This window comes from Salvelinus sp. IW2-2015, linkage group LG33, assembly GCF_002910315.2.
Source record: "Salvelinus sp. IW2-2015 linkage group LG33, ASM291031v2, whole genome shotgun sequence".
NCBI classification, from domain to species: domain Eukaryota; kingdom Metazoa; phylum Chordata; class Actinopteri; order Salmoniformes; family Salmonidae; genus Salvelinus; species Salvelinus sp. IW2-2015.
In genome coordinates this window covers 17,333,000-17,358,240 of record NC_036872.1, presented here as the reverse complement: position 1 = coordinate 17,358,240, position 25,241 = coordinate 17,333,000, and the positions used below count along the sequence as shown (strand labels likewise).

Here is a 25,241-nt window from a genome sequence, read left to right as displayed (position 1 = left end):
CCTGGCTGTGTGGCATGGAGCATTGTTCTGCTGGAAAAACCAATCCTCAGAGTTTGGGAACATTGTCGAGTTTTCTTCCAGGACAACATTGCACGTGGCTTGATTCATGCGTCCTTCACAAAGACAAATCTGTCCAATTCCAGCCTTGCTGAAGCACCCCCAGATCATCACCGATCCACCAAATTTCAGTGGGTGTGAGACCTGGAGAAGCCTACAATCCACAGTGTGAAATTTGGTGGAGGATCGGTGATGATCTGGGGGAGTCACCTCTTCACTGTTGACATTGACACTGGTGTTTTGCAGGTACTATTTATTGAAGCTGACAGTTGAGGACTCGTGACTCGTCTGTTTCTCAAACTAGACACTCTAATGTACTTGTCCTCTTGCTCAGTTGTGCACCGGGGCCTCCCACTCCTCTTTCTATTCTGGTTAGGGCCAGTTTGCACTGTTCTGTGAAGGGAGTAGTACACAGCGCTGTACAAGATCTTCAGTTTCTTGGCAATTTCTCACATGGAATAGCCTTCATTTCTCAGAACAAGAATAGACTGATGAGTTTCAGAAGAAAGGTCTTTGTTTCTGGCCATTTTGAGCCTGTAATCGAATCTGCACCAGATACTCAACTAGTCTAAAGAAGGACAGTTTTAATTCCTCTTTAAATCAGCACAAGTTTCCAGCTGTGCTAACATAATTGCAAAAGGGTTTTCTAATGATCAATTACCCTTTTAAAATTATAAACTTGGATTAGCTAACAACGTGCCATTGGAAGACAGGAGTGATGGTTGCTGATAATGGGCCTTGTACGCATATGTAGATATTCCATTAAAAAAATCTGACGTTTCCAGCTACCATAGTCATTTACAACATTAACAATGTCTACACTGTATTTCTCATCAATTTGATGTTATTTTAATGGACAAAAAAAATTAAACATCTTTCAAAAAGGACATTTCTAAGTGACCCCAAACTTTGAATGGTAGTGGATATAATTATTTTATTTTCATTTCATTTCATTGTCATTTAGCAGACACTCTTATCCAGAGCGACTTACATTAGTGCATTCCTCTGAAGATAGCTAGGTGAGACAACAAAATATCACAATCGTAGCAAGTACCTTTCCCCCAACAAAGTAGTTATCAGCAAAGTTAGTGCTAGTAGGAAAAGACAAGCACTCAATGCACTTGGGGTAGGTAAGACCTTATTGTTAAATAGTTCAACTTCAGAACCTTTCGCTCTGAGAGATTTAAACAGGTCAATAAACATCATGTGGTGATATAATAGTATAGCTAAAGTACTGTATGTTTTAGAGACTCCTGTACAGAACAATTGTGTTACTGCACATGTCAGTTGGTTACAGGTTTCTGGATCAGGAAAATTGCAAAGAGAAGTCATTTTCCTGCCATGGAAACCATGACGTGTTTCAGAGAGCACTGGGTTCAATTTGAAGCAGTCAGAGTTGGCTAGTATACGTGGGCCTGATTATTGTCCTCACATGAGCCTTGCTCTGTCTACATGTATCCAGCTAGTTGGCTCTTACCTTGTCTCCTGGGTGTGGTCTCAACACAGACACGCGGTCATAGCCTTTCGACAGCAACACCCACAGAGCGTCCAATTTGCCCTGCAATCACAGAGCAGTACACAATACCAATAATAATGCTTTTTGTTTTTTTGTGGGTTTGTGTGTATTGTGACTAAGTCGCTATACAGCATGTATATTTACACTCCATAGTCATACTTTCGAACTCAAACCACAACTCCACAATTTTGTCATTGAATGCCTATCTGTCACCAATAAGAGGATTCACTTTGTAGATCGTAATCCGATTGAATGATAAAACATCTGACTCAGATTATTTCAGTTTTCCTCCTCAAAGCCAGAGCCTGAACAAATGATATTTGATCATTGTGAATTCTGCATAGACCCAGCCACTGCTAAGAGGTTGGAAAATAATCTGTTTTTCTTCACAAAACTGCTAGCTCTGCAGCCCTTGTCTCTTGGAGGTCAGTCAAGTGTGTATCTGGTTTATATTAGCTATCCCCTGCTGACTGTCAGGATGTATAGAACAATGCCTTTAACTAGCTCCTGGACCTGTGCGTAGGGGCACCATGCCAGTGGTCACCTAAGGACTGGGACACCAACACTCAAATATTCCACATGAAATTCCTACATAATCAACTCCAGCTTCAACCCATCCCATCAGTCTTTACACAAAATATACAAAACATTAAGAACACCTTCCTAATATTGACTTGCACCCCCCCCCCCCCCCCCCTGAACAGCCTCAAATCGTTGGGGCAGGGACTCTACAAGGTGTCGAAAGCGATCCACAGGGATGCTGGCCCATGTTGACTCCAATGCTCCCCACAGTTGTGTCAAGTTGGCTGGATGTTCTTTGGGTGGTGACCATTCTTGACACACACAGGAAACTGTTGAGTGTGAAAAACCCAGCAGCGTTGCAGTTCTTGACACAAACCTGTGTGCCTGGCACCTACTACCACACCACGTTCAAAGGCACTTAAATATGTTGTCTTGCACATTCACCCTCTGAATGGCACACATACACAATCTATGTCTGAATTGTCTCAAGGCTTAAGAATCCTTCTTTAACTGGTCTCCTCTCCTTCATTAAATTGATTTAACAAGTGACAACAATAAGGGATCATAGCTTTCACCTGTATTCACCTGGTCAGTCTATGTCAAGTTCATAATGTTTTGTACCCTCAGTGTATATAATATAGGAAGCCATGTTGAGTATGTGATTGAACTTGACAGCTTTGTGTGCAATGCGTTTCTTTTATATTGGCCATGTCAATACCTTGATTGGTGAGTACCACTTGTGAGGACCTGGAGGCTTGCGCATGCCATTATTGAGAATGCGGGTGGGGGACTGTATGAACTCCTGCTCAGGCATTTTCACCCTGGCATTCTTTGCCTTCTCCAGTTTGGCTCCCTCCTCAGTAGAGCCTTTCTCACCCCAACGCACCTGACAAATAATAACAAGCAGAGATTTTTTAACATGTCTAGCTTAATTTCAACCTGGCACATTCAATTTGTCACAGTCTACACCTGTTGTTTACGAAGCATAACAGTGAAATGCTTACCTAAGGGCCATTTCCAACAAAGCAGAGAGAGAAATTGAGGAAAAATAACACAAGGAACAAATACACAATGAGTAACGATAACTTGGCTATATACAGGGAGTACCGTACCGAGTCGAGGTGCAGGAGTACGAGGTAATTGAGGTAAATATTTATAGATAATGAACAGTAGCAGTAGCGTATATGAGGAGTCTAAAAATTAGTGCAAAAAGGGTCAATGCAGATAGTCTGACTAGCTCTTTGGTTAACTATTTAGCAGTCTTATGGCTTGGGGGTAGAAGCTGTTCAGGGTTTGTTGGTTCCAGACTTGGTGCACTGGTACTGCTTGCCGTGCGATAGAAGAGAAAACAGTCTATGACTTGGGTGGCTGGAGTCTGACAATTTTAGGGCCTTCCTCTGACAGCGCCTGGTATAGAGGTCCTGGATGGCAGTGAGCCCGGCCCCAGTGGTGTACTGGGCCGTACGCACCACCCTCTGTAGCGCCTGCGTTCAGATGCAGAGCCGTTGCCATACCAGGCGGTGATCCAGCCAGTTAAGATGCTCTCTATGGTGCAGCTGTAGAACTTTATGAGGATCTAAGGGCCCATGCCAAATCTTTTCAGCCTCCTGAGGGGGAAGAGACATTATCATGCCCTCTTCACAACTGTGTTGGTGTGTTTGGACCATGATAAGTCCTTGGTGATGTGGACACCGAGGAACTTTAAGCTCTCAACCCGCACCACTACAGCCCCGTCGATGTGAATGGGGGCGTGCTCGGCCAACCACTAAGTGTGTGCTTGGTTGTTTGCCATTGCTGATCTGTCAAACAGAGTTCCTAGATCAAATAGCATGGAGAGAACAGCTGTAGATTGACAGGCGATTGAGGGCAAGTACAGTATTATGAAATCAGCTTGTCGGAGCTTAAATACAGCAGGGTTCCAGCGAAGCTCACCTCCATCCTTTTGATTCCACCCACACCTCTGCCCCCATAGTAGGAGGCATCGACCGTGGGCCACTTCTTCTTAGGCATCCCATCTTCTTCCTCATCCTGTGGTGGTGGGGGGGGAGAGATAGCGTAAAGATCCCACTCTTTGCACAATGCCCCAGACAGGGTTAATAAAAATTCAGGGTGTGAGATGATTAATCATTTCATACACACTGGCACTGTTGGTTCTGAGGTACAGCCTATACACCAAGCACTCTGCCTCTCCATCTCTCATATACCCTACTCACAATGTAATATTTCAGGCCCTGGGTATGATTTCCTTTTTATGTCTAAATTAGTCTCCTTCTCCTCTCTCTCCCCCCCTCGCCTTCTCCCGTCCCGTCCATGGCATGCGTCAGATCAGAGGAAATGACCGAGCCCACAGCCCCCCTCATGTTTCAGCTCTTTAATAGACCCAGATTCAGACTAATCGAATCCATCAGGCCTATGATCAGGGACTGCCAGAGAGGAGGCGGAAATAACAACAGGCTGACGCCATCGCCCTCACAGAGACACGGACAATGGGCAAAAAGCTTCACAGAAAACTGGAGGAGATACCTCCTGTATGATTGAATTGAATTAGAGGAGTGGGGGAGATGATTACTTCACACTTTTTGTGTACATTCCATGCGCTGGTTAATGAGGGGATTTTATGACAATATCTTACAAAAACAGCTAAAAAGACTGGTAAATCTATGATATACAAGTTGAGAAGAAAAGTAAATTGGACTGTCACTATACACCTTTTTGGCTGCCTCTATTCTTTCATGACTTTATTCCATTTTTGGATGCAACTTTGGTTGTAAAGGATTTATACTAAAAGGAAAATAATTTCAACATTATTAAATGAGTATGGGCTGTAAAAACGCTCAGTGTTATTAAAATGAGTCACATATGACCGGGATAGAATTCTGTTGCTAGTTGAGAATGTTTTGTAACTAGAGTCATTTGCGATGCTGTATTATTGTGAAGAAAATATTATTGAAGAATTATTTGATTAATCAGATTAGTCAGTGAATTCCCAGTGGGATCTCAAGAAAGGGACTCCAAAACAGATGGCTCTTAAATAAGGCCTTAATTGCAACCTTAAACTAAAAAAGGAATCCCATATAGTGATCTAAACGGACAATTATTCTCAGCTTTATTTTTATCATACAGGGGAGGTATAGAAATGGATGATCAGTTTGTACAGTGACCAGAGAAGGGTCTGTTCAAAGAAGCTCTCATGCCTTTTTATCAGAAGGTATTTGCTGAGAGTAAGGGCTTCATAGTGGGAGGGTGTTGTCCTCATGACATGGGCGGAAGAAACAGCTTGGTCATATGTCAGTCTATAAAATCAAGGGGAATATTAAAGGTCAGTGAGTTGAGGTTATTGAAGAAAATGGACCATAAGCAATGGGTTCCTACACCTATTAACACTTCAAATGGATGTGCTACACTGTCCTTGTAGCCTAGGTTTTCTCTCTCGTGGATAGGGAATATACATCAAGGATAACTGTTGTTCAGTAAAAATCTCCAAAAAAAGAATGTGACTACTTTAACTATAAAACAAATGGCTGCAAGTGTATTTATGTTCTGCTTAATGGCCATTACATAATTTAACAGCCATATCATTGTGTAACAGTGAGTGAATGGAAACTTTTCTTCTGGAGACCAATAGAAGACATAAAATATATTAACCCACACCCCGAAAGTAATCAACATCAAGGGTTTACCTACCGAACTGTCTTCCACTACTGCTGGTGGGGGCTCATGGATAATCTATGGTGAGAGAAAGAGGGGGGGGGGAGTTTACACTCGTGACAAGCATGTAAAAAAGCAAATGTACTTCAAAAACACATTAAAATATATGTCACAGTAATGTGTGCCAAAAACAGGGTTGCATGAAAACACATGGCTCAGGAATTGTTTTTCTCTCTCCTTTTTCCTACTATTTACAAGGGGGGTGGGGGAATAGTAAAGGGCATTCGAGTCTATGCTCCACGCTCACTTGTTTTTCTGTTTTTAGCTATGAGGAAATTCAAGAAACCCTGTGTAAAATATGTTCCAGAAAAAAGGACATCTTCACAGACATGTAGGCTTTTAACTACCAGCTCCTCCTGTTGGATTTTGGCAGAGCCCTGTGATGATGTAGAAAAATATTAAAATCATTGAGATGTTTAGTAAATATTGATAATCTGTATTTTCCTCATTCACATTGCTCAATCTATAGGAAAATACATGCTTGGGGTGTGTCCATGGCTAACAAAACGTTGAGCAACTATAACTAAGTACATTTCCTTAGAAATGAACCCGGCCAAGGCAATGAATATTCATTACTTGAAATTAGATTATTTTCCCCTGTGCTTCCCAATCCCAAAGGCTGGGATGCTATCTGATTTCCCATGGTAACATAGCATCACTCTCCTAAACAGTGCTGGGCAAGGGTTTCCACTGAAAATAACTGACAAGAACTAAAAAGAGAGTGTAACATATAAAAAAAAAAAATCTGCGTCTTTCCAACTTCTCTGTTTCCAGGCTTGATGGGAAATACACATTTTTAATTCCGTATAGGAGACCAAAGCGGTTAAATTGTGATCCATTTTGTCAGGCCTAGCTGGGAGGATTTTTGTCTAAATACTAGAACAGCATAAAGAAGCTATATCGTCCTCGACCTTGGAGCTGAGAACCACTGTTCTGTGACCCTCCAGTGGAACAAACTACTTCAACAGAGGGACTAAGTACTTCAGCACACCTTTACCACTGACCTCTGGTGGCCTACGGGCATAATGGACTAATTAAATCAATTGGAGGCAAAAAGGCCAAAGAGTCTCATCCTTCACTGACTCATATAACCCATCTCACCATGGAAATACTGTTTAGATTAGCAAGATGACTTGAGTGTGATTTATTCAGATAAAATAACTCCGTAAAATACATCCGTGATCATCTGTGATAAAGTACATAAATAAAGTACATAGAGTTCTCTCAGAAAAGACTTACTGGGAATGCTTCAAGCTACACACAGGTCTACCATATAGGGCCATTTGTATTTAATAAAATAAAAGTTTAAAAAAGGTTCAAGCTTTTAAGACACTGTCCATGAGTGTGAATGTGACATATAGTTTATGTGACTCACCACAGTGCAGCAAAGAGGCCAGAACCACCAGAGAATCATGAGGATTAAAAGCAGCATGAGGATGAGCAGGGCGATGGCCAGGATGGTTCCATCAGACTGGGACAAAGAGAGAGAGAGAGAGAGAGGGACACAGGTCAAACTCAGTCTCCACTGACCTGCATGTTCCACCACAGTGCAAAGGCTGAGACCCATCAGAAAGTTAAAGTGCCTGTAATCATGTAACTACAGGGGACTAACTGTCATAGTTTGGGACAGTTATTGGTTCATGTGAGTCTTTGATGGGGGTACTGCAACAACATGCACCACCCCACTGTACTTACACAGCCCACTGTTGTAATGGTGACTGAACTGGAGATAAAACTGAGACCTTCATTCATGCTGACATAGAGGTTGGCTGCCCTGGAACACAATAGGGGTGTAAAGAGATAGCGTGTGGTTAGGATGGGTGACAGAAACATCAGCAGGTAAACAGCAGATAAAGAGAAAAACTGATATTCTTTCAGTGATTATAGTACTTACATTCCCTCTTCCTGGAGAATGGGTGCAGGACAGAGGAGATACGTATCTTCCACTATTAATGGCTTCACACCTAGGAGTACAGGAGAACAAAGGGTCACAACATTGACTCATACACAAACATATTGGTTCTGCTCTAGTCAAAGTGTAATTCAGACTGCACAGATCAGAACCCATTGACCTTTTGAGAAGTGGAGCAACAGCATACCTACCGTACCAGTCAAAAGTTTGGACACACCTACCCATTCAAGGGTTTTTCTTTTTTTCTTTCTACTATTTCCTCATTGTAGAATAATAGTGAAGACATCAAAACTATGAAATAACACAAGGAAGCGTGTAGTAACCAAAAAAAAAAGTGTTAAAATATTTTATATTTGACATTCTTCAAAGTAGCTACCCTTTGCCTTGATGACAACTTTGCACAATATTGGCATTCTCTCAACCAGCTTCATGAGGGAGCCACCTGGAATGCATTTCAATTAACAGGTGTGCCTTGTAAAAGTTGAGGAACTTCTTTCCTTCTTAATGTGTTTGAGCCAATCAGTTGTGTTGTGACAAGGTAGAGGTGGCATACAGCAGATAGCCCTCCTTGGTAAAAGACCAAGTCCATATTATGGCAAGAACAGCTCAAATAATCAAAGAGAAACGACAGTCCCTCATTACTTTAAGACATGAAGGTTAGTCAATGAGGAAACTTACAAAGTTCTTGAAATTTTTCACAAGTACAGTCGCAAAAACCATCAAGTGCTATGATGAAACTGGCTCTCATGAGGACTGCCACAGGAAAGGAAGACCCAGAGTTACCTCTGCTGCAGAAGATAAGTTCATTAATGTTAACTGCACCTCAGATTGCAGACCAAATAAATGCTTCACAGAGTTCAAGTAAGACACATCTCAACTGTTCAGAGGAGACTGTGTGAATCCGGCCTTCATGGTTGAATTGCTGCAAAGAAACCACCAATAAAGGACACCAAAAAGAAGAAGAGACTTGCTTTGGCCAAGAAACACGAGCAAGGGACATTAGACCGTTGGAAATCTGTCCTTTGGTCTGATGAGTCCAAATTTTTGATGTCAACCTCTGTGTCTGTGAGACGCAGAGTAGGAGAACAGATGATCTCCACATGTGTGGTTCTCACAGTGAAGCATAGAAGGAGGTGTGATGGTGCTTTTCTGGTGACACTGTCAGTGATTTAACCAGCACGGCTACCACAGCATTCTGCAGCGATATGCCATTCCATCTGGTTTGTGCTTAGCGGGACTATCATTTGTTTTTCAACAGGACAATGACCCAACACACCTCCAGGCTGTGTAAGGGCTATTTGACCAAGGAGAGTGATGAGTGCTGCATCAGATGACCTGTCTTCCACAATCACCCACACTCAACCCAATTGAGATGGTTTGGGATGAGTTGGACCGCAGAGTGAAATAAAATCAGCCAACAAGTGCTCAGCATATGCGGGAACTCCTTCAAGACTGTTGGAAAAGCATTCCTCATGAAGATGGTTGAGAGAATGGCAAGATTGTGCAAAGCTGTTATCAAGGCTGTCATCAAGGCAAAGGGTGGTTACTTTGAAAAATCTCAAATACAAAAATATACTTTGATTTGTTTAACACTTTTTTGGTTACTACATGATTCCATGTGTTATTTCATAGTTTTGATGTCCTCACTATTATTCTACAATGTAGAAAATAGTACAAATAAAGAAAAACCCTTGAATGAGAAGGTGTGTCTAAACTTTTGACTGGTATTGTATATCATGAGCTTAGATGTATATCATGTCCCAAATCTTTCTTCAACTGATGTCTGAAGTTCATTGACTAATGATCATGAAATGTCATCATCTAAATTGGATTATTGGTATTGGACTATGACAGGACAATCTGATTAATGATGACAACAGAACAGATGTCATACAGTATCTGATGGTAACTCAAGACCAATCTAACATAATACAGAGATGCTTGAGGACTGATTTCAATACCTCTAGTTTAGACATGTACACCCATTTGACCAGTGGTGGAAAAAGTACACAATTGTTATACAGTACTTGAGGAAAAGTATAGATACCTTAATAGAAGGTACTCAAGTAAAAGTGAAAGTCAGCCAGTAAAATACTACTTGAATAAAAGTCTAAAAGTATTTGGTTCTAAATATAATTAAGTATCAAAAGTAAATGTAATTGCTAAAATATACTTAAGTATCATTTCCTAATAATAAAGTAAACCAGACACCACCTTGTTCTTGTTTTTAAAATGCACAGATAGCCGGGGGTACACACTAACACTCAGACATAATTTACAAACTATYCATGTGTGTTTAGTGAGTCTGCCAGATCAGAGGCAGTAGGGATGACCATGTGTTATCTTGATAAGTGCGGGAATTGGACCATTTTCCTGTCCTGCTAAGCACTCAACATGTAATGAGTACTTTTGGGTGTCAGGGAAAATGTATGGAGTAAAAAGTACATTATTTTCTTTAGGAATGTAGTGAAGTAAAAGTTGTCAAACTATAAATAAAGTAAAGTACAGATACACCAAAAAACTACTTAAGTAGTACTTTAAAGTATTTTTACACCACTGCATCTTCGTTTTTAAAGTTGTGTCCAACTTATGAAACTTTTGAAAACAGATCCAGTGAGCATCGTCGTTGCCCAAGCTGCCTGTTATTCCTGGCTCASGTTGAACATACCCCGGCACTGAGGAAATCAACATGAGCACTCCACAGCAAACGGATGACAGTTCCTCTCCAGTAACACCCCGCAGGATGGAGGGGAGGAGTGGGGAGCAGGAGATCAATACTGCTGCCTGCCAAGCTAAGCTCAGAGCCAACACAAACTCAGCCAGATATCCCACTCAGAGTTCAACTGAGCAGTCTCCCACCTTACACTCTGCATGGACTTAAACTATCAAATGGGACCGAGAGAGCTGAGAGCCTTTTTTAAGGCAGATTGACTGGCTGGTTGGCTGACTGGCTAGCTGACTACAAAGGACTCTCTGGTCATTCTCTCAGGTGAAGGGTTATCGGGGCCCAAATCTCTGCAGTGGTCATGTTTCTACCATGCACTCTTAGAAAATATCTAGAACCTAAAAGGGTTCTTCGGCTGTTCCCATATGAGAACCCTTTGAAAAATGCTTTTTGATTCCAGGTAGAACCCTAGGCATTCAGGCCAAAGAGTTCAATCTTGGTTTCATCTGACCAGAGAATCTTGTTTCTCATTGTCTGAGAGTCCTTTAGGTGCCTTTTGGCAAACTTCAAGTGAACTGTCATGTGCCTTTTATTGAGGAGTGGCTTCCGTCTGGCCACCCTACCATAAAGGCCTGATTGCAGCACTCCACCAGAGATGGTTGTCCTTCTGGAAGGTTCTCCCATCTTCACAGAGGAACTATGGAGCTCTGTCAGAGTGACCATCGGGATCTTGGTCACCTCCCTGACCAAGACCCTTCTCCCCCGATTGCACAGTTTGGCCTGGCGGCCAGCTCTAGGAAGAATCTTGGTAGTTCCAAACTTCTTCCGTTAAAGAATGATTGAGGCCACTGTGTTCTTGGGAACCTTCAATGCTGCAGAAATGTTTTGGTACCCTTCCCCAGATCTGTGCCTCAACATAATCCTGTCTCGGGGCTCTACGGACAATTCCTTCGATCTCATGGCTTGGTTTTTGCTCTGACATGCACTGTCAACTGTGGGACCTTATATAGACAGGTATAGACAGGTGTGTTAATCAGATTGCCTTTCCAAATCATGTCCAATTAATTGAATTTACTACAGATGGACTCCAATCAAGTTGTAGAAACATCTCAAGGATGATCAATGGAAACAGGATGCACCTGAGCTCAATTTCAAGTACTTATGTAAATAAGGTATTTCTGTTTTTTATTTGTGCTAAATAAAATAAAAATTAACAAATGTTTTCACTGTCATTATGGGGTATTGTGTGTAGATTGATGAGAAAAATAAATAATTTAATCAATTTTAGAATGAGGCTGTAACGTAACAAAATGTGGAAAAAGTCAAGGTGTCAATACTCCAAATGCCCTGTAGAACCCTTTCCACAGAGGGTTCTGTATGGAACCCAATAGGGTTCTACCTGGAACCAAAAAGGGTTCTCCAATGAGGACAGCTGAAGAATGTTTTTGGAACCTATTTTTTTCTAAGAGTGTAGGGATCTAGATGCTGGTCAACAGCTTTGCTTCATCTCACACGCTATTACACCATTTACTCTGTGCACATGAGCAAAGGTCATGCTTTACTGCTGAGTGTAGACATGCTCACAGTTTAATCTTACTCAATAAATTACAGTGTGTGATCAGTAACTAGCCTCTCAGTGAGATGACTAAGTGTTCGGTAGGATCCCTCCGATCAGGCACATGAGGTCAAATCCATTTTACTTGCAGTAATCTATTTGTATAATCTGAATTAATTGCACATACATCTCAAAATGTTTTTCAACTAATACAACAACTGGACATAGCTACTGACAATACCATAATGTGGCTGTGAAATAAATCTTGCTGTCAGTCAACACAGATTTCTGGAGAACTATGCAATCTCAATAAAATGACTATTTTTCCTAATCCACCTCTTTTTATCACGTCACTAGGTGTGGATCCTCATTCTTCACATATCTCAATGCTTCTGCTCACTAGCCATCAGGGCAACATCTGTCACAGAGAGGAAAGAATACCCACGACGTGTCTTCACTGCCAAAGCTCAGAGGGCCTATATTTGCTCCTGCTGGTTTTCCTGGAGACATCCATTCAGCTGCTGAACACATGTAGCTACACATTGCTCCTTTCCTACGAGGTCCCCAAACRTTTGTAGGTTATGGAGAGGCTATAGAGGGGAGATGGTGTTTGCGGTGGTTAGGGGTTCTGCAGACTACAGGAGAGCCCACCATGGGACAAGGTGAATCAGTCATATGAGACCAATGACACTCGACAACAGGAAACAATAATCCAATAGCGATTTATAGGTGGCCCCTGTTGTGTCTGGAATCGGTTCAGGGCTAAACATGCTCTACTGGACAGTTGGTAAACAGCTGTCTATCCTTTTTTCCTCAATTGTTTCCATGTCTTCCGCTTGTCTGTGGGGAGTTGTATGTATAATTACATACAATTAACATTCTGGGTCACCGTAAACCATTCTCTCCATCACTCTACTTCAGAGTAGGAGAAATGTGTTAGCAGTCCCTAGGTCATTCATGCTAAGCAGCACCATACTGTAAAAGTTATTCAACCGTAATATTGAACGGCGCTGAAGACTGCGCTTTGATCTGCTATCAAATTCCATAGATGAAATCCTTCATTGCAATTCAGACCTTCTGAATGAAGGCCAATAACTTACTTTAGAACAGACATCAACTTGGTGCCTGTGTCTCCAGACCCTGTTCTGACATTGAGGGTAAAACCTCTTCCAGCCTAAGCATCCTATTCTTCTCTTCACTTCAGGCCTAGACTCCAGACTTGCTTGTGCATCAGCGCTGGCTATTTTCTATTTTCTATTAGAGCATGGCCTCCCACAGCTACATGTTGGCATGCATGGGACCGAGAGAGCTGACACATCCATTAGGCCACTTCTAAAGATCACAGGGGAACTTGGATGTACCTCTAGGACTTTCCCCCTCACTAACTTGTGTGTGGCACTGTTTTCCCTTGATCTTCTGGCTCTGGCACAGTCCCAGGCCGTTAAAGCAGGCCCTTCAAAAGACACAAACCAMTAATACCAGGAACAAATAGCATGAGCACTTGTTTTGGCATAGAGGACCTCTGCTGACTCTGCACTCCTGAAGAGCACTTTTGGGAAGCATTGTGAGACATCAATTGGTAAACATGGACTTTTACCGTGTCCAACTCATACAGTAAATCACCACGTTGGTCACACATTTCCTGAGCAGTTTGCAGCTGCAGGAATGGCGTCTTTGTGTTTGTTATTACATGATTAGCAAATGACGTACACATTATGAACAAGCCATTGAAACAGAAAAGAGCACCCTTGTCTATTTACTTTCGGTTCGTATTCCACTTACTCTTGGTGAGTGTGTCGTTGATTCGGAAACTGCACAGGACCTTATGGACATTCCGAGCATGGAGGAAGCCGTTTCCTCTCACCACCACCTGGAACGTTTTGGAGGGAGAAGAGAGGAGCACAGTGACTGAATTTGTCCCACCACATGTAATACTGTAGCTGTTCAGGCTAACATCTGAGTCTATTCATGTCAGCATCTACACTCTGGTTACATTCTGCCAACAAACTGCCCTGACCATAGTAGTTGTTGAAGATAAATTATTTCTCTGGATGCCTGGATAATTGAGATCTTGCGGTCAATGAGACTTCAACTGCAGTTGTTCAGACATGTGGATATATAGTGGCTCTCTGGAGCCAATACCACAGAACCCAGAAAACATGAAGCGTAATACTTATTTCTACAGTGGGAAAGTGGTGGGTTGCAAGACTGTAGAATGGACAATGACTGAGCAGCATTACACAGCGGAAAAAGACAGCTATGATTTGTGTCCTTAGTACAGTAGTTAAATGGAGTTGAGACCAGGTCTGGGTTGAATCGTTCATGACAAATGAAGTTGCTGCTACTGTGTGTAGGAGATACTGTATATACTGCACACCAGGCTCCTGCCCAGGTAGATTTTTATTCTCTTCCTGTTGTGAGCTCCAATGGGGGGGCCTTTAAATGTATGATTTAGTGAAGACCTGAGAGACCAGAGAGGATAAATGGGTTGGGCCAGAGGTCTATAAACTTACCTCCTGCACAGATACTGGAGGGCTCAGCCGCCAGGATCTCAATACAGGACTTCTTTAATATCTGGGGAGGGAGGTGAGAGGTGAGGAGGGGGGAGACAGGGGGGGGGGGGGGGGGCAAGGTCCGGACATTCTCACAGTAATCTCACACTTGTTACAGAAGGTTGTGTGTTTATTTGTTGAGAGTATTGGTTTACAATATAATCCCTATACTCCTTTTCCTGTCAATTACAGTAACAGTGTGTACCAGTGCACCTCGATACCATGATCTGCTTGATGTCTCCTGTTCTCATCTCTGTGCTCCTCACTGTCCTTGTGCTCTGGGTGTATATCTCTCTCTATACCCCCACTGTCCAGGGAAAGTATGTGTTGTATTCCTGAAGATCAGACTGACTTACAACATGCTGCCCTTCTTCCTCGACTCTGAGCCATGAGCTTTCAGCATGCTGTTAATGGGGTCCAGATGACAGTCAACTGGTCTGACCCCTATCTCTGCTAGAGAAACTCAGTGCCCAGGTGACAGTGGCCTCTCCACCACGACTCTCCTTTTCTTTCATCCGTTCGCTTTTCAAATCGGCCAGGCGGATACAACATTATAAGTACATTCCTTTGAGGTGGAAGCTAGAAGATATAATGAATTCATTCACTGATCCTGTTTGGTAAGAGCTTGGATCAAAAGCTGGGAAGTCACAGCATGTTTTCCTGGAATGTTGTTCCTGGTGAGTTTTGATGGCCAGAATATTTGTTTATTGTTTTCATTTGTCCTATTTTCCCTCGTTTCCTATTTGAGTAATGTGTTAATGGATTGAGAGAGATGGAACTCATATCCTCACTGCAGTACATGTGGAACCATTTCCTCTGACCTCCTAGAACAGGTATAATTATCAAACACCAGTGTGCATATTAAAAATGCTGTTATAAACTGGGTTGTTCGAGCCCTGAATGCTGATTGGCTGAAAGCTGTGGTATATCAGACCGTATACCACGGGTATGACAAAACATTTATTTTTACTGCTCCAATTATTTTAGTAACCAGTTTATAATGGCAATAAAGCACCTCAGGGGTTTGTGATATATGGCAAATATACCACGGCTAAGGGCTGTGTACTAGCAATCTGCGTTGCGTTGTGCGTAAGCACAGCCCTTAGCCGTGGTATTTTGGCCATATACCACACCCCCTCGGGCCTTATTGCTTAATTATTCTAGCTTTCCTTGTGTTAGTAGTCAGGTATCTTACCGAATCAATGACCCCCTGCAGTGCTTCAAAGCCATCGTTCACTGGGAATACATGGTCCTTGCTATCAGCAATCTTTGCCAGCTGAGGAAGAAAAAAAGTTTCATTCAATTCATGCTGAACTTTCACAAACCCACCAACCTCTTTTCCATCTTATGTTTGGGACACAGTGTGAGATGTCAAATCAGAGCACACAGAAGCAAGACGTGTCAACACACCTGTGTCTCATTGAAGTCCTTCACCCCCACACAGTATACGGAGGCACCCAGACTTCGCGAGCGGTTGGCCTGTCAGGTATTCACAGAGGAGAGCAAAAACAAGAAAAACTGTCAAGACCTGGAAGCTATTAAAGCACTGCATTGCACAACATCGACCAACACACAACCACAGAAAACCCTCCAGATCGCTCCTCTGGACCTGTCGTGGCCTTAGCCGTGATTTGAGTAATAGTTAAGAGATAACACAGCACTGAGTTCTTGTTGACTGACATTCAATATTGTTTCTAAAAATAATTAAACGCTGATGGAAACACTTGAGTGGTTAGAGCCAATAGAGCGCACGATTCAAATGTTACATTTCATGAGCATCTGAAAGAAGGCCCTTCAGAGCTGAGCTGACAATTTTATTCAATATGAGTGACAGCATAAAGCTTCAAGTTATTGCTCCGAGGCTCCCTGTTCAGGGTAAGTGGCATTTTCCCCACAACATTTTGAAAGCTACTGAGAAAGATACAGTATCTGCATCACTTCCTCAAGTGTGTCCAAGGGTGCTCAGAACTGATTAAACAGCCCTAGCTCTGCACGTCTGCTGCACCTGCACTCCCAACTAAATCATTGGTTCCTTGTGCAGATGTGTGGCGAATGACTCTGCCTTCTTTATTCATGGGCAGATGGGAGACATAAATCTGACAGAAACGTTGGCCCCCCTTTTCCTTCTCTGAAAAGAATGGATCAAAGTGCTACTGAGGTGATGTATATGGTGCTGCTGTTTGATCTGTGCCAACAGGAGTGCCGCTTCTGTTTACAATTTGTGGGTTCGTCTTTCTCCCTCTGGCTATATTTGCTGTTTACCTCTCTCTGTCTCAGGCTGTGCTTACCTCTCTCTCAGCATAGTAGAAGAGGTCCTCATGCAACTCTCCATCTGTGAGAGCTATGATGACACTGGCAGTACGGTATCCTATCAGACAGAAAACCTATGATTAGGATCTAATTGCTGCCACAGCGCTATCCAAATAATAATGTCAGACTAACAGATAGACAGGAGAAATTCATATATCATGCACAACTTCCAGCAGGAAACAATTGACATTTTTTATTTAACTACACACCTTCTGAGTTTCCATAATATATCTGCTCACTGGCCTGTAAAAAAAGATGTATTGGATTCAAACAGTACAATGGCTAAAGTGGTCCTGTGAATACAGTAACTCTTCCATACTAATACAGGTGCCATTTTGGCTCCAAACCATGTTCTTTGTTCTTAAGCCAGAATGGAGATAGATTCCAGCTCAGAGCTCAGCTAAAAACAGACAGCTCACCCTCTGGATGCCCTCGTGCATAAAGGTGTCTCCACCTGGAAGTACCTTCTGGAGCTCCTCCAGACCTTTGCGAATCTGCTCCCTGAGCAAGCAAACAGATGGAAGGGCAGTTCATATTCATCATGTCTCACCCCTCACCCTGCAAAAGTCCTCCACTGGGCACAGATGTCAACTCAACATCTATTCCAAGTTGGTTCAACGTCATTTCATTGAAATGTGGAAACAACGGTGATTCAACCAGAGTGTGCCCAGTCTGATAGATCTAACTGCAGCTAAACAGCTATTACAACTACATTCGCTAGAGCTTCAAATGAGAGTAGCTTTAGGTTTTGATGTAAGAAGAGTCATAATAGTGATAAAATTATAAATGTGTGACGTCCTACTATCAAATCATAATGTCAAACTCAAACATTGAGTACAGCATTGAACTGCATGCACACCCATAATCATGAACAACAAGTGAGTCGTTTTGTGCCCTCAAATCGAACAGATTTCCCTTTTGACTGATTTCTTGTACAATGCATAGTCTTCTCCCTAAACTAAAAGCTGACAGACGGATATGACGTGACAAAGATAATAGGCACAGAAACAAAGACCTAGCATGATCTCTCTCTATTGAAGTGGTATTCCATTTCAGAGAGTAGTGATGGGCTTTGTYTGTGCTTCAGGTTTTAAGAGTGTCCTACTGGCACAGGACATTGTCTAGCAGATGGTGGGGGAAATGAGTCCTGTGTGAAATGAGACAGCAGGAAGACCATAAACATTGAAAATGTTTCAGTGCCTGCGTGGACAATGCGCCTAAGGAAAGATTAGACCCATATGCGACATGTAATATATTGTGAGCCACATGCTGAAGCTTACAGTTTGCCAAAGAATTGACAGCATTGTCAGTCAAACTCAATGTGAGGGTATTGTTCTCTGTGATTCTTATGTCTCTAATTCAATGAACCTTAAACAAATCCTGCATGTTTCTCTGGATTCTTGATAATCAACTCAGTTCAGAATCAGCAAATACCTGCCATCTTGTGGAGAGGTAATACCCCAAATCCTAAGAAAGAAAGATTGTTCCCTCACCTGTCCTCTGTGAGCCGCATCAAAATCCTTCCCTCAGTGGAGAACACAATGAAGGACATGCGCAGCTGTGGACTGGAGAGAAATTGACAACATTTATACAGTGTATTAACTTTCTTTACATTTTAGTCATATAGCAGACACTCTTATCAGGAGCAACTTATAGTTAGTGCATTCATCTTAAGACAGCTAGGTGGGACAACCACATATTACAGGCATAGAAAGTACATTCAGTCCAGAGATAGGAGGGGGGGGGGGGGGATTCATCTGGTATCTTTATCTGGTAGACATTCATACCCACACACACGGTTAACAGTTGAAAGTTTTGTTAATATTGAATTTATATAACTTTACATTACAGGGTCTTTGTAAACTATTCTCACCTTATGAACTTATGAGCCAGATGTTCCACAAAGTGATAGATTTCAATCCAGTGGTGCTGCACACTCCCAGATCTGTAAAGAGAGAGAACATATTGATGAGTGTTTTGTATAACAGTCTGGAGGAAGTGGAGAGGTTAAGGACTATCTGACAGATGGGGGATGAGAGTCAGGGGAATCAATGTGTACTGCATCTATCTCTATTGTAGAAAGGCAGCATCTGCTTTAAACATTTTCACTATTATGTGAATCCTATAGCACAGTAAAAGACTGTTTGACACAAAGGGGAAATGGGATACCTAGTAAGTTGCACAACTGAATGCATTAAACTGAAAGGTGTCTGCCTTAAATTGACGTCTGCATCGTCGGGGCGCCAAGGGAGCAGTTGTTGTTGTGGGTTAACTGCCATGCTCAAGGGCAGAACGACAGATTTTTTCCACCTTGCCGGCTCTGGGATTCAAACCAGCAACCTTTTGGTTACTGGCCCAACGGTATTAACCGCCAGGCTAGATGCCGCCAGGTAATACATGCACACCTTTCTACAATCTTTTTTCTGCAATCAGACTTTTTACTCAACTTTGTGCTACTTCTTCTGCACATCACGCTGTATCCTATGCTTAACACCCCGTCCGTCCAACAATCTGAGCTAGATGACCTCAATCTCACACAAATGATCAATGAACCCACCAGGTACAACCCCAAATCTGTAAACACGAGCACCCTCATAGATATCATCCTGCCCTCTAAATAAACCTCTGCTGTCTTCAACCAGGATCCTAGCAATCACTGCCTCAATGCCTGCGTCCGTAATGGGTCTGCGGTCAAACGACCACCCCTCATCACTGTCAAATGCTCCCTAAAAACGCTTCTGCGAGCAGGCCTTTCTAATCGACCTGGCCCGGGTACCCTGGAAGGATATTGACCTCATTCTGTCAGTAAACGATGCCTGGTTATTCTTTAAAAGTGCTTTCCTCACCATCTTAAATAAGCATGCCCCATTCAAAAAATGTGGAACCAGGAACAGATTTAGCCCTTGGTTCACTCCAGACCTGAATGCCCTTGACCAGCACAAAAACATCCTGTGGTGTACTGCATTAGCATCGAATAGCCCCCGCGATATGCAACTTTTCAGGGAAGTTTGGAACCAATATAAACAGGCAGTTAGGAAAGCAAAGGATAGCTTTTTCAAACAGAAATGTACATCCTGTAGCACAAACTCTCGGGCCGACTCTTTTCTCTGTATACAGTACATCAATGATGTCGCTTTTGCTGCTGGTGATTCTCTCATCCACCTCTACGCAAACGACACCATTCTGTATACTTCTGGCCCGTCTTTGGACACTGTGTTAACTAACCTCCAGACGAGCTTCAATGCCATACAACACTCCTTCCGTGGCCTCCAAATGCTCTTAAATGCAGTAAAACTAAATGCATGCTCTTCAACCAATCACTGCCCGCACCTACTCGCCCGTCCAACATCACTACTCTGGACGGTTCTGACTTAGAATATGTGGACAACTACAAATACCTAGGTGTCTGGTTAGACTGTAAACTCTCCTTCCAGACTCACATTAAGCATCTCCAATCCAAAATGAAATCTAGAATCGGCTTCCTATTTCGCAACAAAGCATCCTTCAACAATGCTGCCAAACATATCCTCGTAAAACTGACTATCCTACCGATCCTCGACTTCAGCGATGTCATTTACAAAATAGCCTCCAACACTCTACTCAGCAAATTGGATGCAGTCTATCACAGTGCCATACATTTTGTCACCAAAGCACCATTCAAATCAAATCAAATCAAATTTTATTAGTCACATACACATGGTTAGCAGATGTTAATGCAAGTGTAGCGAAATGCTTGTGCTTCTAGTTCCGACAATGCAGTAATAACCAACAGTAATCTAACCTAACAATTCCACACTACTACCTTACACACACACACAAGTGTAAAGGGATAAAGAATATGTACATAAAGATATATGAATGAGTGGTGGTACAGAACGGCATGGCAAGATGCAGTAGATGGTATAGAGTACGGTATATACGTATGAGATGAGTACTGTAGGGTATGTAAACATAAAGTGGCATAGTTTAAAGTGGCTAGTGGTACATGTATTGCATAAAGATGGCAAGATGCAAGTAGATGATATAGAGTACAGTATATACATATGAGATGGGTAATGTAGGGTATGTAACATTGTATTAAGTGGCATTGCTTAAAGTGGCTAGTGGTACATTTTTACATAATTTCCATCAATTCCATTTTTAAAGTGGCTGGAGTTGAGTCAGTATGTTGGCAGCGGCCGCTAAATGTTAGTGGTGGCTGTTTAACAGTCTGATGGCCTTGAGATAGAGCTGTTTTTCAGTCTCTCGGTCCCTGCTTTGATGCACTGTACTGACCTCGCCTTCTGGATGATAGCGGGTGAACAGGCAGTGGCTTGGGTGGTTGTTGTCCTTGATGATCTTTATGGCCTTCCTGTGACATCGGGTGGTGTAGGTGTCCTGGAGGGCAGGTAGTTTGCCCTGGTGATGCGTTCTGCAGACCTCACTACCCTCTGGAGAGCCTTACGGTTGTGGGCGGAGCAGTTGCCGTACCAGCGGTGATACAGCCCGACAGGATGCTCTCGATTGTGCATCTGTAGAAGTTTGTGAGTGCTTTTGGTGACAAGCCGAATTTCTTCAGCCTCCTGAGGTTGAAGAGGCGCTGCTGCGCTTCTTCACAACGCTGTCTGTGTGGGTGGACCAATTCAGTTTGTCGTGATGTGTACACGAGGAACTTAAAACTTTCCTTCCACTTCTCCACTACTGACCCGTCGATGTGGATAGGGGGGTGCTCCCTCTGCTGTTTCCTGAAGTCCACAATCATCTCCTTTGTTTTGTTGACGTTGAGTATGAGGTTATTTTCCTGACACCACACTCCGAGGGCCCTCACCTCCTCCCTGTAGGCCGTCTCGTCGTTGTTGGTAATCATTTACTACCCACCTCTGCGACCTATATGCTCTTGTTGGCTGGCCCTCTCTTCATTATCAGTCGCCAAACCCACTGGCTCCATCGTCATCTATTAGTCTTTGCTAGGTAAAGCCCTGCCTTATKTAAGCTCCCTGGTCACCATAGCAGCACCCACCCATAGCACGTGCTCCAGCAAGTATATTTCACTGGTCACCCCCAAAGCCTACTCCTCCTTTCGTTCCAGTTCTCTGCTGCCAATGACTGGAACAATTTTTTATTATTATTATTTTTTTAAATAAATAGTCACTGAAGCTGGAGACTCCCTCACTAACTTTAAGCATCAGCTGTCAGAGCAGCTCACAGATCACTGCACCTGTACATAGCCCATCCAACTACCTCATCCCCATATTGTCATTTATTTTTGCTCCTTTGCACCCCAGTATCTCTACTTGCACATTCATCTTCTGCACATTTATCACTCCAGTGTTTAATTGCTCAATTGTAATTACTTTGCCACTACGGCCTATTTATTGCCTTACCTCCCTAATCTCACCTCATTTGCACACACTGTATATAGATTCCTATTGTGTTATTGACTGTACGTTTGTTTATTCCATGTGTAACTCTGTGTTGTTGTTTGTGTCGCACTGCTTTGCTTTATCTCGGCCAGGTCGCAGTTGTAAATGAGAACTTGTTCTCAACTGGCCTACCTGGTTAAATAAAGGTGAAATACTTTWTTWTTWTTTTTATCCCATCCAACCATTACAGTTTGACGATATATTCATCTTGGCTGAATGTAGTCTTTCCCTGCCGGTGTGTACTGTGGCAACACTCCTGTATGCCTCTTCTTTCCTGAAAATGAGGGTATTGCTTCAGAAGCACCCATTCTATTAGAACACACAAACACCTTGGTTAGAAAGCAACAATGTAGCCTATAACGCTGATTGATTAGATAGTTGCCATCTTTGGACTGCACCAATGATCTCATGCTGATGCAGATCAGTGAAATCCTTCTTCTCAGATTACTGTCAATGTGTTTATAATGCAGCCCCAGTAATGATCCCCGTCTTATTGGAATCAAGTAAATGATCAGCCATTTTGTGTTACTAGAGTCAGGGAAATGATCAGTCATTATGCCTACATGCCTGAGTTATGTATTTGAATTAGGCCAGTCTAACGGGGCTGTAGTACCGTACTCAACTACGTATGCATAGCTGACCGATTCATTACAGAATTTTGTGGTTTAAATCTCCTTGTGCTTATTTGATGATTATGTTTTGTTAAAGAGGCACTCCAGTCTCCTTCTCACCTCATTTAACACCTGATTTAGTCAACAAAAGGCACATCTCAATAGGTGGTCCAGGTAAGTCATGACATAACAAGTAGGGGGGTGGGTCTTTCCTCTTTTGTTCTCTATTGCTCCTCAACGGAGGGGAGGCGTAAAAAATGTATATTTTTTAAACACTATTTTGCTCAAAACATTTTTTTTTACCCATGAGTGTATGTACTTTATGGTATTTATACTTGGGCTGTCACTTTTCAACAGTTCAAAAGTCACTGAACTCTAACCTTGATAATTGTTTCTTACAATTCAATTTTGTTGACAGTAGGTTGAGCGGCCATATGATTCGTCTTTCTTTCTTTCTGTGTGTCATTCTTTTAATTCCTGTCTTTACTCCTATCCTCTTCTTTCTCCCTCTCGGAGCATTTCTCAAAACACCTCTTTATCCATTGTTACCAGGATACGAGTCCCAGCATAGACAGCGCAGCCAAAAGGCTGAAACATTGGAACATCTGGACCTAATGGAGAAAGGGTTCTGCAGACACACAGAGGAGTTGACACAGAGAGGTGTGATGATCAGACAGAGAATACAGAAGGACAGTTATGGTAAAAAGGGATACCAGTTCAAACAAAGAGAGGTAGAGGAATGCAGCTGGAGAATGACTACATAGACCCATGAATGACCACATGGAACTCTGCCACATCAGCTAATGGAGATCCTAATAAAAAACMACATATAATACAGAATCAGAGGAGACAGTTCAAAATAATGGCTGGAACGGAGCAAATGGAATGTGTTTGATGTATTTGATAGCATTCCACCTATTCCGCTCCAGCCATTACCACGAGCCCGCCCTCCCCAATTAAGGGGCCACCAACCTCCTGGTGTCTAACATTCTCTTTTTTTATGCATTTTCTGTTAGCAAAACATTGTGCACACACACAGCAGTATGTTCATCATACTCCCTACATCAGTCTTTTGAATCTTACAATTCGAGATGTCTGCCTGAATTTCCACTTAGCTAAAATGTTATGCCACCACAGAAATGTCTGCCTGGAGTTGGCATTCTGATGTAGGGCAAAAGGAAAAACAATCTTCATCCATGAGTAAGAGACTAAACAATGGAGGAGAGGAAAAGGCAGACCCAAATGAAAGAGGACGAAGCTGAAGCCTGCTCACCCACATAAGACAAATAATCATGCAGGCAATAAGGTAATGAGTGTTGTCATTTGAAAGTATTGGAGTTCAGAGGGTAGCAATATCTATTAAAACCAGAAGAGGCTCTATTTTACCCTATCATTAGGTATGCCCCGAAAGATCCACTGCCCTCACCCACCTGGAAAAAGGGAATGCACAAGTGAAGATGCTGTAAATCGACTACAGCTTGGTCTTCAATACCATAGTGCTCTCTAAGCTCACCACAAAGCTCTCGGCCCTGGGACTTAACTCCTCCATATAGAACTGGGTCTTAAACTTCCTGACGGCCACCCCCAGGTGGTGAAGGTAGGTAATATCACCTCGTCCACACTGACTCAACAGGGGGAACAGTTCCAACTCCATCAGAATCGCTGATGACACGACAGTAGTAGGCATGATTAGCAACAACGACGAGACGGCCTACAGAGATTAGGTAGGCACTCCGATGGCGTGGTGCAAGGTAAACAACTTCTCCCTCAAAAGTCAGCAAATCAAAGGAGCCGATTGTGGACTTCAGGAGGAACCAGGCTAGGCACTCCTCCATATAGAACTGGGTCCTATACTTCCTGACGGCCACCCCCAGGTGGTGAAGGTAGGTAATATCACCTCCTCCACACTGACCCTCAACACGGGGCTGCCGTGGAGACGGTCAAAAACCTTTAAAGTTTCTCTGTGTACACATCTCAGAGGAGCTGAAATGGTCAAACCACAAAGACGCCGTGGTGAAGAAAGCAGGAGGTTTACGAAATTCGGCCTGTTCCCGAGGGCCCTCACAGTGTTGGACAGGTGCACCCTCGAGATCACACTGTTGGGCTGCATCAGCCTGATATGGCAACTCCTGACCACAAGGTTCTACAGATGACGCACACTGTCTGTACTCCTGGACACCTACAACACCAGGTGTCGCAGGGAGACCAAGAAAATCCTCAGGGACCTCAGCCACCCGAGTCACAGCCTGTTCTCGCCGCTTTCATCACTCAGACACAGGCAATATAGGAGCATCATGGCAGAAATAAACTGCGCAATAGCTTCTACCCCCTGCCCCCCCTTACCCCCTAATGGACATTTATCCTTGTAACCTCACACTATGGACAAATATCCTTATTTACACACGTTGCCACTTAACTGCAACAACTGTAT

At 42.8% G+C, this 25,241-nt stretch overlaps 1 protein-coding gene across 1 annotated transcript in view; it reads right to left on the bottom strand.

Moving 5' to 3' along the window:
- LOC111958259 (anthrax toxin receptor 1) overlaps positions 1-25,241 on the bottom strand; it is a 43,633-nt gene that overhangs the window by 13,284 nt on the left and 5,108 nt on the right. The window contains exons 2-17 of the mRNA XM_023979495.2: positions 18,671-18,742; positions 18,291-18,362; positions 17,217-17,298; positions 17,007-17,040; positions 16,776-16,855; positions 15,898-15,966; positions 15,683-15,763; positions 14,449-14,509; positions 13,718-13,816; positions 7,698-7,767; positions 7,499-7,577; positions 7,179-7,274; positions 5,780-5,821; positions 4,028-4,123; positions 2,814-2,981; positions 1,535-1,615 (exon numbers count right to left, since the gene is read on the bottom strand). Of these exons, the coding sequence (XP_023835263.1) occupies positions 1,535-1,615; positions 2,814-2,981; positions 4,028-4,123; positions 5,780-5,821; positions 7,179-7,274; positions 7,499-7,577; positions 7,698-7,767; positions 13,718-13,816; positions 14,449-14,509; positions 15,683-15,763; positions 15,898-15,966; positions 16,776-16,855; positions 17,007-17,040; positions 17,217-17,298; positions 18,291-18,362; positions 18,671-18,742 (1,282 nt within the window). The remainder of the gene's footprint in view (positions 1-1,534; positions 1,616-2,813; positions 2,982-4,027; positions 4,124-5,779; positions 5,822-7,178; positions 7,275-7,498; positions 7,578-7,697; positions 7,768-13,717; positions 13,817-14,448; positions 14,510-15,682; positions 15,764-15,897; positions 15,967-16,775; positions 16,856-17,006; positions 17,041-17,216; positions 17,299-18,290; positions 18,363-18,670; positions 18,743-25,241) is intronic.